The sequence below is a fragment of the Tenebrio molitor genome, chromosome 3, assembly GCF_963966145.1.
Source record: "Tenebrio molitor chromosome 3, icTenMoli1.1, whole genome shotgun sequence".
NCBI classification, from domain to species: domain Eukaryota; kingdom Metazoa; phylum Arthropoda; class Insecta; order Coleoptera; family Tenebrionidae; genus Tenebrio; species Tenebrio molitor.
This window is the reverse complement of record NC_091048.1, coordinates 16,679,999-16,698,379: the sequence shown is the minus strand read 5'-3', so window position 1 is coordinate 16,698,379 and position 18,381 is coordinate 16,679,999. Positions and strand designations below refer to the sequence as shown.

The 18,381-nt window shown below is 31.3% G+C and overlaps 1 protein-coding gene and 1 long non-coding RNA gene across 3 annotated transcripts in view; both read right to left on the bottom strand.

Annotated features, from left to right (window-relative positions):
- baz (bazooka) overlaps positions 1-8,640 on the bottom strand; it is an 84,646-nt gene extending 76,006 nt beyond the window's left edge. For both annotated transcript variants that reach the window (XM_069042455.1, XM_069042459.1), the window contains exon 1: positions 8,227-8,640. In XM_069042455.1, coding sequence (XP_068898556.1) covers positions 8,227-8,346 — 120 coding nt within the window. In that variant the 5' untranslated portion in view covers positions 8,347-8,640. The remainder of the gene's footprint in view (positions 1-8,226) is intronic.
- Positions 8,641-8,842: 202 nt separating this feature from the next.
- Positions 8,843-16,589, bottom strand: LOC138126690 (uncharacterized). Its single transcript, XR_011157927.1, has 3 exons — positions 16,134-16,589; positions 15,982-16,076; positions 8,843-15,902 (listed from the first exon to the last, which is right to left on the bottom strand). It is a non-coding gene; the product is annotated as an uncharacterized lncRNA (long non-coding RNA).
- Between the last annotated feature and the right edge of the window lie 1,792 nt (positions 16,590-18,381).

The window sequence follows — 18,381 nt, the reverse complement described above, 5'->3', positions numbered from 1 at the left end:
TTTGGTAATATGTACTATCGGTGGACATTAAAACTTGGGACATCCAAAATTTACTTATTGTGTATCAGACTTTTGAACTGTCACTCAAAATAAAAACAGTCAATATTTAAAATTAACTCTTGTCAAATTTAAAAAATGTCTAATTTAACAGACGTGCAAAAGCAGACTATTGCACAACGCCTCCGAGATGGCGTATCTATGCGAGCTATTGCCCATGTATTAGGTATTAGCAAGAATACTGTCTTACTAGCAAAGCAACGAATTGCAGAATATGGGAAAATTGCAAGAAGACCAGGTTCGGCTCGTCCAAAAGTGACGACTAATGAAGAGGATGATCGACTCATTAATTTTCTTCGTCACCGTCCTTTCCAGTCAGCAGTCAACGCTCGACTAGAAACAGCTTTTCCTGCATGTTTAAAAACGGCTCGAAAAAGAATCCGGGAGTCTGAATTGTCTAATCAGGACAATAATATATGGAATAATGTGGTATTTTCGGATGAGAAGACTTTTCAGTCTTCTCACAATGGACGTATCCGAGTATACAGACCGCCAGGAACTCGATATAATGAACAATATGTTAAAAATTATGATAGAAGTGGTCGCTTTTCGTTAAATATATGGGGATGGATCAGCAGCAGAGGTCCTGGAGTATGTGTGATAGTGGAGGAGAGATTAAACAGTGCTATTTATCGCAGACTGTTGGAAGAAGTTATGCTTCCATCTGTCTTACCTGTATTTGGCCAACAAAACTTTATATTTCAACATGTAATTTTTATTTATCATTTATTTTTCAATGTTATAAATTGCTAAAATTTTAGGATAATTGTCCTGTTCATCGAGCAAGAGCGGTTAGGGAATATTTAGAAGCTCAAAGAGTAAACGTTTTACCATGGCCTTCCAAAAGTCCGGATTTAAATCCGATAGAACAAGTTTGGGGATATATGACAAAATTCATGTATAAAAATGATTTCCGTCCCCAAAATGCGGAGGAACTACAACAAAAAATTATTGAAGCATGGCACGTAATAACGCCAGAATATATCACAAATTTGGTTACTTCTATGCCTCGTCGGCTACAAAGTGTTATTGATAATAACGGGGAGATGACAAAATACTAGTCTTTTCTTGTTTTATTTTTTTATAACGTTACAATAAACGTGCTGCTATTTCCTTATTTTCGTTAACCACTAACCAGAGAAGGTGCTGACATTTCATCCCATTAACCTGTTAATAAAATGGTCGTCTATAACCAACACAGGAGTGCAATGTAGCCAGAGATGGGCGTTGAAACCCTTTGAAGCTAAGAGATGGTAGATCAGATCAAAGAACTGAACTTTAACTTGATGTTTCTGACAATATGTCATTAGCATGTCATACATTTTATAACCTTATTTGTAAAAAGCCACATTTACGCAATGTATATTTGTGATTTTTGACTTTATACAATTGTCATGTTTGTCCCAGTTTTTTATGTGCACCGATAGTACATTATGTCTGTATACCGGGTATCAATCACCAAACCTAGCCATAGGCACATTACACATATTAAAATAATATATGAGTTGCTATGAAATATATTATTGTGTAATGTCATATTGACAGCTATAATTATCATCCGTACAAACAATGCCATCAGGAAACTTTTGATGTAGGTAACGTAGAAAGTAGAAATACTTTTGAAATTTGGAAAAGGGAAGAACGAACACAGAGCACTATTATGCTCAATTATTGGGCAAATTTGACGAAACAATAATATGTTTCATAGCAGCTCATATATTATTTTAATATGTCTAATGTGCCTATGGCCAGGTTTGGTGGTTGATACCCGGTATCTATCATTTAATGTTTCCGGGGCTCAAAAATCACGTCATAACTCAACAATAATTAACGGGTCTTAAGAAGTGTAACTCTTCTTTACTAAATAGATAATACATACAATCATTAGATTGTTATAGAGAAAATAAAAACCATGCCGAAACATTTGACCATGGCACGTAAAATTGCTAACTACAAGTACAAAAACAAGCTAGTCAACTTTTTAATAAATTATTATATAGATTACAAACAAGTGGTATGTATATGTATTTTGTTTACATTTCCATTGTTTACCTTTTATCTAACACTTATAAAAATAATATCTGATCTATATGTTGTGCAAAAGGGGAAATTGTTACAATTATGGACTGCAAACATTGTGAAAACTAATTAAGAATCATCGACCGCTAATAATGGTATTGAACAAAGATTCGACTTTATATTACACTGCAAGAGCTAAAACCTTTCCCAAAAATTGATTCGTCCATCATGTGTTTTGAAATCACTGCTTTAACAACGACATCCGAATGCGTTTTGGCCAAGTTAAATGTATCTTTGCACAACTGTTTCAAACTGCAGTTTCTAATTCTGACTAGAGTTACTTCTTATGTGGTTGTTAACAACATCACCCTCTTCTTCTAAATATGTAGTGTGTAACTGATCTTTGTCGTTTGAAGGCCTTCACATTCAAGTACATTAGTAATTAGGCCAGAAAATGAAAATATCATTTCATAGGCCACACTTAACGTAATGCAGGATTATTCACCTAAGATGACGAGCCTGACCAGGTAAAAATACATTTTACAAAGCATTCATGGTGTTTTGGTAATTAAAAATTAAATCAGAAATTCAACTAGGTATTCTATTAGCTTAAAAGGTATATCTGTCATTACATTTTTCGTTCATTTTTGAACGATGACAGAACGGACATGATCCTACTTAGCTATTACTTTTGTGATTTTAATTACTTATTATTGTTGCTATTAAATCATACTTTGTTGGGAGAGGTATTTTTCTGTCAAAACTTGACATTCATTAGGCTCATGTTAAAAGCTATCTACGTTTTATGTGTTTTATGATAATGTAATAGGGATAGAGATAGCTTTATAAATTGTATTTTGGGTTACCTGATCAAGCTCGTCATCTTACGTGAATAACCTTGTATTTCGCAAGAATTGTTACTTTAGATTTTTGAATTTCTGCACGGCAACAACTTGCTCACGTTTTTATATTCTCCATAAGTTTATTTAAACATTCATTTATAACAATTTCTATTGAAACTGCATATGTAGAATGTAACATGGTTTTGAGAGGAATTCAATAGTTTCCACTTAAATTATATGAATTTAAATGTTTTTTTTTTAATGTTTCCTGCAATTTCAATATACGTGAGTACCATCTGTCTACCATTTTAATAAACATATTATTTTTTATAATTATCTCATCTCTACCTTCTTTTCAATATTGGCTGTCATGTTCCTGTTATTTTTCATTTCTCACATTTTACGATAAATTTAAGCAATAAAGTGTCACCAAAATTTAATTTACACGTAATTTGCGAAAAATCTGATCCTATTAAAATTAATATCAAAAAGTTCGCCCTTGATCTCTAGTACTTGCATAACAACTAATCTTTTGTTCAGAATCACTCAATGACGTAATTAACAAAATATAAATTAGTAACAAAAACCCAATGGAAACCTCCTTAAAAAAGTAGTATGTATTTATCTAACACAAATGGGATCGTTTTTATAGAATTACCATGAGAAAAATTCTGAAATCAAATAGCTATACATCCTCAACAAACAAAAAATTCAATGTCATACATTTCTATTGTGAGGATGACTGCTTCCTCATTTTGGTACATTTTTATCTGATCCGTTTTCTTATTTGTTTACAAATTCAAGTATTATTCACGGTAGACTTATCTGAAATTAAGTCAATGTTTTGAGTGGGAATTAACATAAACGTTTATGTTATTTTTATGTACAATAGTGAAAGCAGAAAAAAAAGTTAAAAGGCGTAAAAATGTTATTACGTATAGGGTCGTTATAGTAGTAAATAGTAGTAAATCGAGTTTGGAAACGCTTCAAAGGTGCATTAAAGTACGATAAAACCTGGTTGTACAAGTATAGAAAAGAATTTTATAATAGACATAAATATACGGAGAAGTATGTTTTTATACGTATATCTACCTCCTTCTTGCGACGTGTAATTACTAAAGCCAAGCGTGGAAAAACTTTATACAATTTATTCCTAACAAACTAGTCTTCACATTTATAAAATCTCATAATTATTAATTAAATGCCATACTTAGACAAATGCGGTTCATTTTTACTGTTTTTAAAGCAAAGTCATAAATGCCTTCATCACACAGCTATGAAATGTGTAACGTAATAGACGCAATAGTGCCTCCATTTTACTAGCTGCCATACCTATTAGAAGTAATTTTGATAAGGAATAAAAACGTTGGACTTAAAACTCTATCACGAGTGTATTATACATTATAGTATGACTCACTTCAAGCACAAAAACTCACATTCCAACAAAACTCGCTTGAATATTATTATAATAAGTAATAAGGTGTTTTGTATTCGATTTAGCAGAAACGTGGAGTTATCTGCATATTTTCCGGTATTGGAAATTATAATAAAGCAAGAGGTCTTGCACCACACCGAACCATCTCACAGGACCACCATTGCTTCACATTCTATCTAAATCTGTCACTAAAAACTTTCTATTGAAGATTTGCGATTTTCAACGTTTGAAACTGAAAATCGAAAGGTCATCAACACTGCGCCTAAATGCTTTCATACGCCTTTTTCCCACTAATAAAAAATTCATCGAGTGACTAACATAACACATAACCAACAAGTCTGAATGAATGCAAAACGAATACGGACTGTTCAATGCAAATCAGTCCGAGAACAAAAGTAATTGTTTAATTTGTGCGACACGTTGGACATACCTTTAAAATGAAACGTGTCCACACGAAAGAGAATCACTTTTGACAACCTCCACGTCGTTTCCAAATAGGAATTTTTCCTTTTTTCCATCAATTCCACGACAACTCTGTCCTTTCAGATTATTTATGTTTAGTAGTTAATTTAGACATTCGATAGTTGCATGAAATTGAATCCTTAATAAACCACAAGGCGGCCTTCGTCGGTAAAACTAAATATTTTTAAAATGTTACAGACATGTTATTGAGCAATACTTCTGATTTTACACACAAATTAGTAATTAGTTCTCATAAAATTGATAAAGAACTATTCCTTCTGTTTGATGTTATAGACGTTATTATACACCCTACTCCTATTACGTACAATGTCTAAAACTAATGTCTGATATTATGTCGGATACCCCCCTTATTTATTTTTCAATGTAAACAGTCGAAGTACATCAACCTAAATTACATAACGTATTAAGAAAACATACCATTACAAAACTGTTATTATTTACATTGCGAACTGTCATCAGAATTCTATTCATTGACGACAAATTCTTAACTATTGACATTGATGGAGGAAATTGTATGTGCTTAAAACGTAATAAAACTTGTAGACTGTTGTTTGCTGTGACAAGAAACAAATAATTTTTTTGTATAAGAAGTATTTTAAATACAAATCGACTTACGGAACAAAAATATACAACAAATACAGTTATCAGTGTACTGGTTTTCGTGAATAATAGTGTTTTCTCTTATCTAATTCAAAATATTGGACTGTGCTAGTAATGAACAATTTTGTTGTTCTTCAAAATGTACAGGGTGTATCCGTGTATCTGAAATACATATGTTAATTTTATGAAACTTTTCTCTATAACATTTTGCAAATTTCGCAAAAGTTTTCCCAGATTTTTTGCCCCCCAATTTTTACCAAACGAGTTATTTTGTGTAATTAACTGATCTCTATTTTTTTTGTAATCATGAGAATTTTTAACTTCTCATTTTCAAGTTCAACAATAGAATAACGATTTATGTTTTACTTTCTGTAAAAGGAACTACCCATGATGCAATAACAAAATCTCTAAAAAATAATTGTTTTTAGTTTGAAAAAAAAAAATGGTTCAGTAACGCCATACAAAAGCTATTAAAAATTTAAAATAATAGATGTTACAATAAATGTGCAAAATTTATATTGTGTAAATTTCGCAATACAAAATTGTAACGTTTCTAAGCGAAGTTTTAACAAAATTCAATGCCATTTAAACGGTCAACGCAGTCGTGTGGTAAAACAGTGATTAAATGACACAAAACGTGAACGAGATTACAAAATACGTTACGACATGACTTTCATAGTTCTCCCCAATCACCACCGTTCAAATAGCAAACATTGTAGGTAGCATAGTTTTAGCCTAATAATGTAAATTACTTCCAAAGTTAGGTCGATTTTTGCGCTGTGTTTTAATAAATTTGATAAACGAGTACATACCTAAATTACGAAGAAACAACTAAATTTAGGGCCAGTTTACAGAAGCGAAATTAAGTTAATGGTAATCAAATAAGAGATTAACTGAACACGTGACCAGATTGAACCAATCGAATTTTCGGATTCATGAGTTAATCGCGCATTAAAATTTAATTTGAATTAAATATTTAATTCGCTTTCCCCTCGTATTTACATTCTATCATCAGCAGATCGCCAATCGGATGCATTTGTAAACAATAAGTCGCACATCGCGTAGCAACCGCTAAACGAGGCACAATTTTAATTGTCAAATATGTATTAAAAGTCAAATTAAATTCAATTTTCAAAGATAGCTTTTTCGTGGTATAGTCGTGGAGAAAGTGTAGTCTTCAACTCGCGTATAATGGCTATTATTCAATCGGACGATTCCACCACTCGCCTACGGCTCGTGTTGGAATTTTCGTCCTCTTGAACAATAGCCATCATTATACGCTCGTTGAAGAATGTGCTATTCTATAAACTGGCCCCTAAAATAACAACAAAATATTGGCAAACAAGACACGTAACGTGAAATGGCGATTTATTAAATTTATACGTACATAATTTACACTTAATTTTACGGCAACTTATAACTGAACTTTTATCTTTTTACAGTCGGAAGCGACCAATGAGACTGTGGGTACAGTGATTTGCAAAAAAAATGGGAAACGAAAATTTTCCTAATGTAAATTTGATTTTGTCCATTTGTCAATTAAATGTCTATTTGACAATACCTATCAAATAATTTAAAAAATGTCATTGAATTTTGACGTTGATTTTGGTTTCACACATTGAAAAAATTGTAAAAATGTGTCAATTTTATTCTGACAGTTCCCGTTTTTTTTTTTTGCAACCAACTGTACTGTCTATAACTTATTCTCAATCTACCATTAAGTATCGAATAAAATTTAAATTTACTAGATAATACATTGGAGAACCTTGGTTCTTTATTTTAAGTAGATGTTAACCGAATGAAGTTGATTAATTATAAACCAAATTCCGGCGATTCACTATTCTGATCTTGCAGTAAAACTAGAAATGTTTGAAAGAAATTTAAAATTTACGATTTTCCAAATGTGTAAGTAAAGTCCATTCACGTTGGATTTTCCTCTCAAGGTCAAATAATTAAATTTTTTGGCTCTGTAATTATGTTTTGTAAATAGTGACATGCAGCTAACCAACATAATGCGATTTAGCAATGCTCAGTCCAACCGGTACGGTCACTATTCGCATGTCACTATTTACAAAACATAATTACAGAGCCAAAAAATTTAATTATTTGACCTTGAGAGGAAAATCCAACGTGAATGGACTTTAGATGCTGATACGAATGCCAAACTTTTTTTTTGGGAAAAAAATGACTAATTTTAACAGATAAATAAAATATTAAGCATGTTAGTAAATATTGACAATTTAGCTGTTATCTAGTGTTTTAGGAATGTTTGTACTCCATTTAAATGCTGAATGAATTACTCACAGTTTATTATTACAAAATTAATCATTTTGACACTGTTACTAATTACATCATTAAAGAATTAACTGCGTCCGAGCAAAAATACATTAAAAGGACATTAAAACTTCTTCCAAACACTGTTGAACTTATATGTAAGTCAAATTTCACAATATTAAAGTCAAATTTTAATTATTGTGATTTAGAAGAGTTGGACTGGCCAGTCAGGTGTGAAGAAATTTTAAAATGGACTCCCATAAAATGTCAGGAAAAATTATAGATTAGTTCTAATCACAGATATGGTCATAATTATTGCAAAATTGGGGAGATTGTGAAATTTTTTAAAACGAACGCCCTCGAGGACAGTCAGCGGATTCACCCGTTGTCATAGTAACCGGCTTATTTGTCATGGTGATTTCTGTTACAACAAAAACTCCGAACAAATTTGTGGAAGTAGGTTTGACAGGTGACAAAACCTAACCCCAAAAACGATTCGAACCCGACATTACTCACCTTTCCGGTGGCCTTCTTGTACCTCAGTATCGCCTCCCTGACGAGGTCCCGCACCAGGATGTCACCATCACCACAAGGCACAACAACTCTGACATTACCAAAACACACAGTCACCTTCATTTTAAAAACGAATAAATCCACATCTACCACACCGCCAGGTAACTCAATGACGCCATGCTGTAGCACTCAGGTATGTTTGTTGTGAGACACCTGTTCAAACGGTTTACTTATAATAAATGATGTTGAATTGCAACGAGAAGGGGCGGCCAGACGTGATTTTTCAGCGATCCATTCACGGATCAAACCATGTCCGTCTGTCCTGTAGAGGATCGCAAACATGTGCACATTTTCAAACAAAACAAAAGTTGCGCGATCCAACAACACTTGCTTTCACTATGTTGGCATTTTATAAACTAAAAATTTCAAACGAGTTTTTGCCCCCACTCTATTTACCTGGAACGCGTCGACCAATAGAAAGACGTGTCGGTGCTGTGTCAAATACGCGAACTAATCATGGAATGTTGCGGTTGGTCATCGAAAACGAGCGACACCTGTGCGGCAGGTGATGAACTAACCAAAATTAATACAAAGGTAAGTTACACTTGTGAATATTTTATTTACTTATGAACCGGTTTTGCTAAAAGAATCAAATCAATCATCACAATAAAAATTAAAAGTACCTACTGACACGAGTTCTCTTTTATTTAAACAAATGTTCATACATTTTTAGTTTAAAACTCTGTTGCACATTAGTTTTTTATTTATCATCTTGTATCGAGCCATCAAATTAATGTGTAATCAAGTCATCCATGGATTTGAATCCCTATGTCTTTTGCGATTTGTCGAGATCTAACTTGTGTTTCAAGTTGTGTTTATTGGAGCGTCGAGTTCAAGTAACGACATATCTACGATTTTAGATTCATGGATAACTCGATTACAAATTAATTTGATCGCTCTTTATATCTATACAGTATTTTATTTGTTGTTTATTATGTTTATTTTTATTTCTAATAGCTGGATCCTTATTTTCTTGAGATAGTTTACACTGTGTTTGGGAGTTTCTTTTTTCGAATTTGCTGTAGGTAATGGTGAATAAACAATAAATATTACACAAACAATCATTAGGAGTACGTAACATAATTGAGAATACAACAATGTTGCGGATCTATCTGTCTTTAGAATATTACGCTAATATTACAGAGCTTTGTCTACTATCAATGATTTTGTAATCAAATTAGAAATAATTACTTTAAAGTCTTTAAATCTATGGAAATATTTGGTAACTTTTATACCGTGCAATCAACAATTATTTAGATCAAAGAAACCAATTTAAATTTGGAAAATTTTGTCGAACCTGCACCAAACAGGTAATAGTGCTGTATGACCATTATTATTGAAAACACCATTACGAAAGTAAGATTTCAATGATGAATCTTTTATGTTCTGAAGTGGAAACCATTTTTGCGTTAAAATTTGATTACCTATTAGTGGCAGTTGTTTGACGTTTATTAGCTGAGTTAACAAAGATAGAAAAAATCTGACACTGTCAAAGTCATAGCCGCCTCTTATCTAAATAATCGTTGATCGCACGGTATCTATTACATCTCGCCTATACATACAAGCAGTACAAGCACTTAAAACTTAACATTACAAAAATATGAACATACCTACTACTCATAAATGATACACTACCTCACAATATTCATAAATATTCATACTTGATTACGAGTATGTAAGAAGGTGAGTTTGGGAGAGAGGGCCCTTCCAATTTTTTGTAAAAAGTTCTGTTTGCTTTTAAATTTAGAAGTTTTTTTTTATAAAGAATGAATTGTAAAAAATTAGAAAAGTATAAAGCGAAAAGACTTTAATACACTCATCGGCACAAAAAACGACTTATTATGATTTCTTTAATAAATGACCCTGACATTATATTTATGCTTATTTTTCTATATTATAGTTAAATTGGGATATTTTCAATGATCGGGAATGCTATGGTCACCATGGCAACCGAATTGTTTTGTTTAAATAAATTATTAGAAAATTTGCGTAACTTCCACGTTGTAATTTTGTCGGTTGATTTACGTGTTAAAAGATTTAATGTGACAATACGAGATACTAATTCAAAATGCTGTTCAAATTTTGGCAGTTTTTCATAACACAAAATTTTTTCTGAAAAATTCCTTTTTTTTTTCATTAAAATTTAATTTGCTGTGTTTAATGTTTTGTTTGTCGGATATTCATTGGCAAAGAGTAACTTAAATAACACTTATCAATACAACATGATATCAAAAAAAAATTCTAAGACAATGCATTACTTAATTATATTAATAAAATTCAAAGTGAGTCGTTTTTTATGCCGGTCAGTGTAATACATCATTTACAGGAGATAACTACATTTTTAAAATTATGTAAATAAAACTGAAGTGATTCACTATTCTTTGTTATGGACATTTCTTGAGAATGTTTGTTAATGACTACCATACATACAAATTAGATTCTAGTCACAGTCGTGCACATATGTATTAGGTTGTGGTAAAATAATTCAGGGTGGATGACAAAATCCGTCTCGAGTTTTAGAACCTTCATTACAGATCGCATCGGGCATCGTGGTGACTGATGGTGATGACCCATACAGCTTGTAACAGAAATAAGTAGATACATTAATTTTAACTGGTAATAAAACTCATCAAGAGTAACAACTTTTCTAAATATTTTTTTTTCGTAAACGTTCTCGTTAATGAGTTAAAATTGTTTAAAATTTTCCAAAAATTTCGTTACCCGCCACTGGAGACCAGAAGTGACTATAAATGTGACGACCGTTTCTAAGCATTTTTACGAAATCAAAATACTGCCCATTATTAGAATCTGTGCTTAGAAGGTTTACATAAATGTTTACATAAATGCCTCGTTAATTTATGGGGGGGAAAATGCTAACCAAAATTGCCGATTTGGAAAAAATGGTACATAGAAAAATTGTTCATCATGACGAGTTCTGTTACTGGTTAAAGTTAATATACTTATTTCTCTTACACCCTGTATATCAATCGAAATAGGTTAGTAAGTCCATGTAAGACTATGCCAAAACCAAATAACCACCAACACTGCATTCCACAGAACACCTAACTGCATTCTACCGAGAAAATCAACTGGCAACGTCGTGTACTTAGATTTGATTGGTCTAGCATCCTAATAAATATCAAAATTGCCATTATACATTTAATGTAATTTTGTTTTCACCAATTGAACTCAACAGGTGGTGGTTATTTGGGTTTGGCACGTTTTGACGTAATTAGAACAATTTCATGGCTTACTAGATTTTAGAAACAATCGTCAACTTTTTATTTTTAAATGACGTAAGTATGTTTTTTTTTTCAAATCTGAAAGTTTTTCATTCTGAGTTCAGTGATGTACGATGTACGGTCACTAGAAAGTATCAAATATGTATTTAAAAAAATACATCAAAGTTGATGAACTTATGTTAATAATTTCACAATTACTTTGTGACAGGTGGGTTTGATTCCATAAAGCTAGAACTTGTCAAACCAGTTTTTTTAGATTAATCTTGTTATATAGCACTGCTACTGTCAAAATGTTCAACGAAGAGGATACAGGTTTATTTTGAAAATTAAAAAGACCTTCTTTTGATAACAGAGACGTTACTGACGTTTCTGACCAGCCAGAAAAAATTCAGCCTATTAGATTATAACAACAGTTGTTCGTTGAGACACCTGCACAGTTATGCTGATAACTACCAGATCTAAACCCGCGTTTTATGGGGTTAAGATAAAGTTTACTGTACCTACCTACTCCCCGTATAAATACTCAACGCAACAATTAGCGTTAGGTGAATTGCATCGTGCATTGAAAGTAATGGACGGCAGTTTGAACATTTAAAAAATGAAAAAATCTTGACTGATATTTTACAAGTAATGTTATTCATTTTTTATTTAAATACAGGTGAACAACATATCAAACTTAATTTACGAAGGACCTAAAGTTATTCAAATCTAAATGAAATTTATATTTACATTAAAATGTCACGTTGACGGTAAAATAAAACTGGAATTATTTGTCAATTAGCTTAATGGTTCCTTAAATTTCTAATTTTTTAATACTTTTTGGAAATATGTATGAAGTATAATACATACAATAACATCACTGAAACCCTTTCGGATTTGATAAGAAAAAATATAAGCGTACATTTTAAAAATAAAAAGTTGACCATCGCTGCTAAAAATCTAGTGAACCCTAAAAAGTTTTCATTAGGTTAAACTCTAGTGTTTAATTTAATAAACTATTTCGATTATCGATTGGCACATTGATCGTCCCGATGCCATCTCTCGTGCTGACGCACTCGTGGATTCATTCCCAAGCACAATTGATTATAAATGACAATTTCTCTTAATTTGTTGAGTTATTTGTGCGTTAACATTTTTACCTACATTATTATTTTTTTTTTTTAATAAATAAAAAATAAATGTTTAGATGTTCTGCCTTCCAAAAGCTAATTTAATCATAGGCTGGAGGAGATCTCGCTATTTATTTTTTAAAATGAAAGTGACAAAAGTCAAAATTGTAGATTGTCAGGTGCTAGTTGAGCCGACAGGGACATTATTCTGGCGGCCGCTCGACGTACTATTATTTCGGCGCGCTAGAATAGTTATTTAAGTACATAAAAGTCAGGAAAATCTCAAATTACTGAAGAGAAGCTAAATTGAAATACGAGGCACTTTGTGCCGAGTATTTTAAAGCTCCGAGTCAAGTAAGAGTTTTACTGACGTGTTTTGTATTAAATTTTTCCGGAAATCGTAAAAAAGACGAAATTTACAAATTTTAGAAATTTTTTTTACAAATTCCACAAAAATCAAGTTTGTCAATTTTGTTGGCAACTATAGTTACAAAGTAAAAAACATCGAAAAAAATTATTTTGCGTCTTGTAATGTCTTTACAGTACTAGTCCGGAAAATTCAATTTTCCTGCGCGTAAATAAGCAGGAAAATGTTGTTTCCAAGACTATTTCCGGAAAAATATTTTTTTAGTTTAGGATATTGAATTGTAATCTATCCGATAGTTTAAAAAATCTTCCACTTTGTTCCAAAAATGGTTTGAATATTTTCATCACAACAAAAGTTAACAGGGGGTACGTATAAGTTTTACCATGCAATTCCCTATGGCAACAGTTAAAAAAAATGTACTGTATATGCGTGTATTTGTAAATTTTGTTAAAGAAATCTATACAATACAATTAAGTTTAGATTTGACTGTTTTTATTAAAAAATAATTATGGCCAAAAATTTATCTCTTTTTATCCCACCTCCACCCGGCGGCACGGCAATTTTGCCGGAGTACATACACTATTACGGATAATACTATCAAGTAATAGGCGTCTCGCCTCCGCATTTTGACTTTTTTGTGTTTTATGTTCTGTGTCAATGTTAAGGAATTTCCTCACGATGTGACATGAGTATAATAATATACCTTTTTGAATTTCAACCACCAATGTGTTCTCTAAGTCCAAAATTTTTAAATTTTTAAAAAGAGATTGGGGTACTATTCCTGTTGCTGAAATTATAAATGGTAAAATCGAAATTTTTTCTAAACACCAAAGATTTCTCATAGCAACGGAGAGTTCTAAATATTTATTAATTTTTGTATTATATGTCTGTGTTATATTGTGTGAATTTGGAACAGCTATATCTAAAAGATATGCTTGCTTTTGTTGTTTATTTAAAATAATAATGTCTGGTCTGTTATGCTGAATGTGAATGTCAGTTAAAACTGTCCGATCAAAATATAATTTGTAATTGTCGTTTTCTAAACAACTTTCTGGTTTATAAATGTAATGTGGTTGTGTATCCTTTAATAAATTGAATTTAACTGCTAAATTCATGTGTATAATTTTTGCGAATATATCATGACGTTTTTTATATTCGCTTTGAGCCAAAACGGTGCAAGAAGAAATGATGTGTTCAATGGTTTCCCCTTCAGGTCCGCAAATCCTACATTTATCAATGATCGATTGTAAACCGCATATGTGTTTTTTATAATTTCTTGTATTTATAACACGATCTTGTATTGCAAATATAAAACCCTCAGTCTCAGGATGAATATTTGATTTTTTAAGCCATGCATGAGAAGCTTGAATATTAATTTCTGGCTGTTCTAGCTCTTTAAAATATCTCCCATGTAAAGACTTTTGTTTTATATTTGCTATAGTGTCAGGTATATTTGGCTCAACAATATCTGAAATTATATTATCACTTAAATTTAAAGGTGTGTAGCCTTTATCCGCTGAAACCAAAGCATTAAAAAAAGTGTTATCACTAGCTCTATTAAGAAAATAATTTTTTAGTGAAGCAATTTGATTATGTTGTAGAATTTCTAGATTTGAAAAACCCCTGCCACCATTTTCGCGTGGTAAATTAAATCTTTCTTAACATTATTAATGCAATACATAGCAAGACTGTTTATAAATGAATATGGGCGGAACTCATGTAAGCTTCGTACCATAGGACCCCCCCCCCTCCTTTGTTTTATCAGTGCGTTCACTTTTTTATTTTTTATTATATCTATCATAACAATTGCATAATTAAGGAAGCACCATTCTATCCTATTTCTAAAATTACCTTATAATTTATTATCTACATTTCTATTTTATGGACGGACTCGATAAGAGCAAAATAATAGAGTACGCACTCAAGATTATTTCAAAAATTACTCTTACTATGCTTCGTCCAGCGAGAGATTGGGAGCTTTTAAATTGTATTAAATTAACGCATAATTTCAGAGCAAAAATGTTACTGCTTGAAGGATATATTTCAAATTTTACATGCGCTAGGTACTATAGTCTCAACGTAGAATTTAGTGATTTTTATATCAACCAATCTCTGGCTGGACAAACTATACATTTATAATAATTTTTATAAATATAAATTACTCACATAACTAACATACATTTTAATCCATTTTAATTTTGTTTTCTTCTTTGCACTCATATTATTTTTTATAACTGAGGTGCATGCCGTTTTCATTCTTACAAATTTATATTATGTTAAAGTACGAGTACTTACTTATGTTGGCTATTTTTTTCTATAAGATTATACCGGGTATCAAGCACCAAACCTGGCCATAGGCACATTACACATATTACAATAATATATGAGTTGCTATGAAATATATTATTGTGTAATGTCGTATTGACAGCTATAATTATTATCATCCGTTCAAACAATGCCATCAGGAAACTTTTGATGTAGGTAACGTAGAAAGGAGAAATACTTTTGAAATTTGGAAAAGGGAAGAACGATCACAGAGCAGTATTATGCTCAATTATTGGGCAAATTTGACGAAACAATAATATGTTTCATAGCAACTCATATATTATTTTAATATGTGTAATGTGCTTATGGCCAGGTTTGGTGGTTGATACCCGATATATTAAGTAGGTACTTACAGTTTTCTAGTACAACATATTGCAAGTTATTTTCAAGATTAGTAATAATATGTAATAATACACAGAAATGTGCAAATTGTATAATACCGCATATGTATTTGTACCCTCCTCTACGCATCCACTAGGAAAATATTGTTGCTACCAAATTGAATACCTAATAAATCAGAATTTAGGTTGGCGGTGGTTTTAGTTTTGGTCTATTTAAGATAATCGCCCCCATGTTCTAAAATAAAAATGTCTTTTTAAATCGTTGTAGACGGAAGAAACGGTGTGTGTAATAAGTAATTTAAAATTCTACCAACCCAACAACGGCGTAATTGCTTCATCGTTGAGAGAATCTTATCCGATCGGATTTCGTTGGATCATTGCCAAAAAGAATGAACATGTTTTACCTATTCTATTAAAAAGTTCATTATTATTTTGTGTGCCTAAATAATTAAAAAAATATTCTTACCCATGTTTATGCACTTTTGTTTAATACCATTTTTGTGGCCGTTTTATGTTTTTGTGTATTATTTTTACCTTTAACTTTTAGAAAATCATTATTTTTGTGTTGAATGGGTCAACTTCGACCGATGTAGAAGCCGTCGTTATGGAAACCCCTTACAACAATAACACTGTTTCGTGAGGTAACTATACTAAATTATGAAAATCGAACTTAAATTGCTTGAACTTTAAGAATAAAAAGGTTTTTGATGGTTTTTGTTCTCTTAGATTGGTAAACCAAGATATGCCTATCGCAGCTTTTCTTTATTTTATTTATAATTCATCGTTTTTCTTATTAATATTGCATTTCATGGAATCCTATTCAATTGCAGTTTTCTCACGCTTCTGTTTAATCTTGTTTACACTAAAGCAGAGTAGGTTTCTCGGTATCGCTATGTGATTATGGCACAACAGTGCAAACCGTTAAGTTGCATCTCAAGAATGTAGATTATTAATGGTTATAAAAATTAAAACCTTCATTTAATATTGCCTGGAAGTGGTAGTAACAATGCCTCTCCCTAGAAAATATAATCATTAATTATCTCTTATTTCAAACCACGAAGGCGGTTTTTATTTACATTTTTTGTCGCAAAAAATGCAGAGGACATTTTATTATAAAGTCTATTCTTAGTATCCTTGGAATGTATTTATTTGTTGCATGGTTTCACCACGGTTTGGTCGTTTTATTAAAGTGCAGTAAACTTTATTCGAATAGGTATAAAATAGTTGCCCAAGTAAATACCTATGTGATTAATGCCAGTACAAATTCTTTAGAAATGTTAAGATTTAATCAAATATTCTAAACAAATATTTGAAAAGTTTTTCGATTTGTCTGATACATTAGGTATGGTTATTATGAAAGTTTATGGATGTCATAAAATAGGGTGACCAGAAATCAACATGACAAAAGAGGACAAACAAGGCAAAAAAGGATGATTTTTATTAAAAACGGATGACAATTAGTGAACAAAAATAAAAATATAGGTATTAAAGGTCCAACTCATAAGTCATAACATTGTGAAGTAGTATTGTATTTTTTTATAATAATATTCTATAACAATAACATTAGCACACTAGCACTTTTCCTGCTGACGATAAATACGTAAAAGGCGTACCTAAAAGACTAAATTGCCTATTTAATTGTAAGCCTGCGAATTTTGACGGTCATTTTGAGTCCAGTAAAGACTTAAGTTTTGAGTACGATTGAGGGATAAGAATTTTGCTTTCAAGTTCAAGAGTAAAAAAGCCGGACGTAAGAAAAAGTTGGCCGGACTTTTGGTCAAAAAGTAAGACATGTCCGGCTTTATCCGGACGTCTGGTCACCCCTATAAAATAAAATTATGAACTACAATTGGTTAAAAATGTGATCTTACTATTTTTATTTATAGATTTGCTTATTTTTTTGTACTCCTTTTACTTTTTCACCCGTTTAAAATGGATTTTATTATTTTTTGCTGTTTTTGGCACATTTAAATCCAGGGGTTTGAACTTTATTTTTAGTTATGATCCGTATCTATCATTAGTGCTGATAGAAAATAAATATTCTCGTTTTAAGAAACAGTGAAGTCATTTATTTTCTCATATTTTTAAACTTTCTTTTCTCAAAGTTTTATTACTAGTAGTATGGTTTCAATTTGCTAAAAATTTAATAAAAAAAAAGAATAGAGCTAGCGAATACAGATTGTAACACTTCTTCAGTACATCAATGTTTTTTTTTTTCAGTGAAAATAACATTAAAGAGAAACAGATTTTTCAGTCCCAATATATTTCAGTACAATTTAATTATTATATAACAACTAACTTACTAATTATAACATTCGAAATAAATTAAGAAATTGTTTAAAGCTCACATTCTTGTCATCTGATATCTACCTCAAACATAAAAAAAGTAAACATCAAATTTTAGTTGTAGGTTCATAATTTATCAAACATCACCAATAAAAAAAAAATAAGAAAATAAACATATTAAATAGAAAAATCTGTTTATAGGTTTTGTCTTATATTAATTTTTGAGTAATGGATTTTTGACCACAATATCATATCCATGATACTCAATTTGATCATAAACAAATTTCCTGTGTACTCGACAATCAATTCCACACTTCTGTGAGCCACATTTTGGACAAGGGAAAAAGCAGCCAATACAATCTTCAATAAGACAGTCACAGAGATCAGTACAAGTAGCTATGTGCACGCCGTTTTCATCGTATAATGCA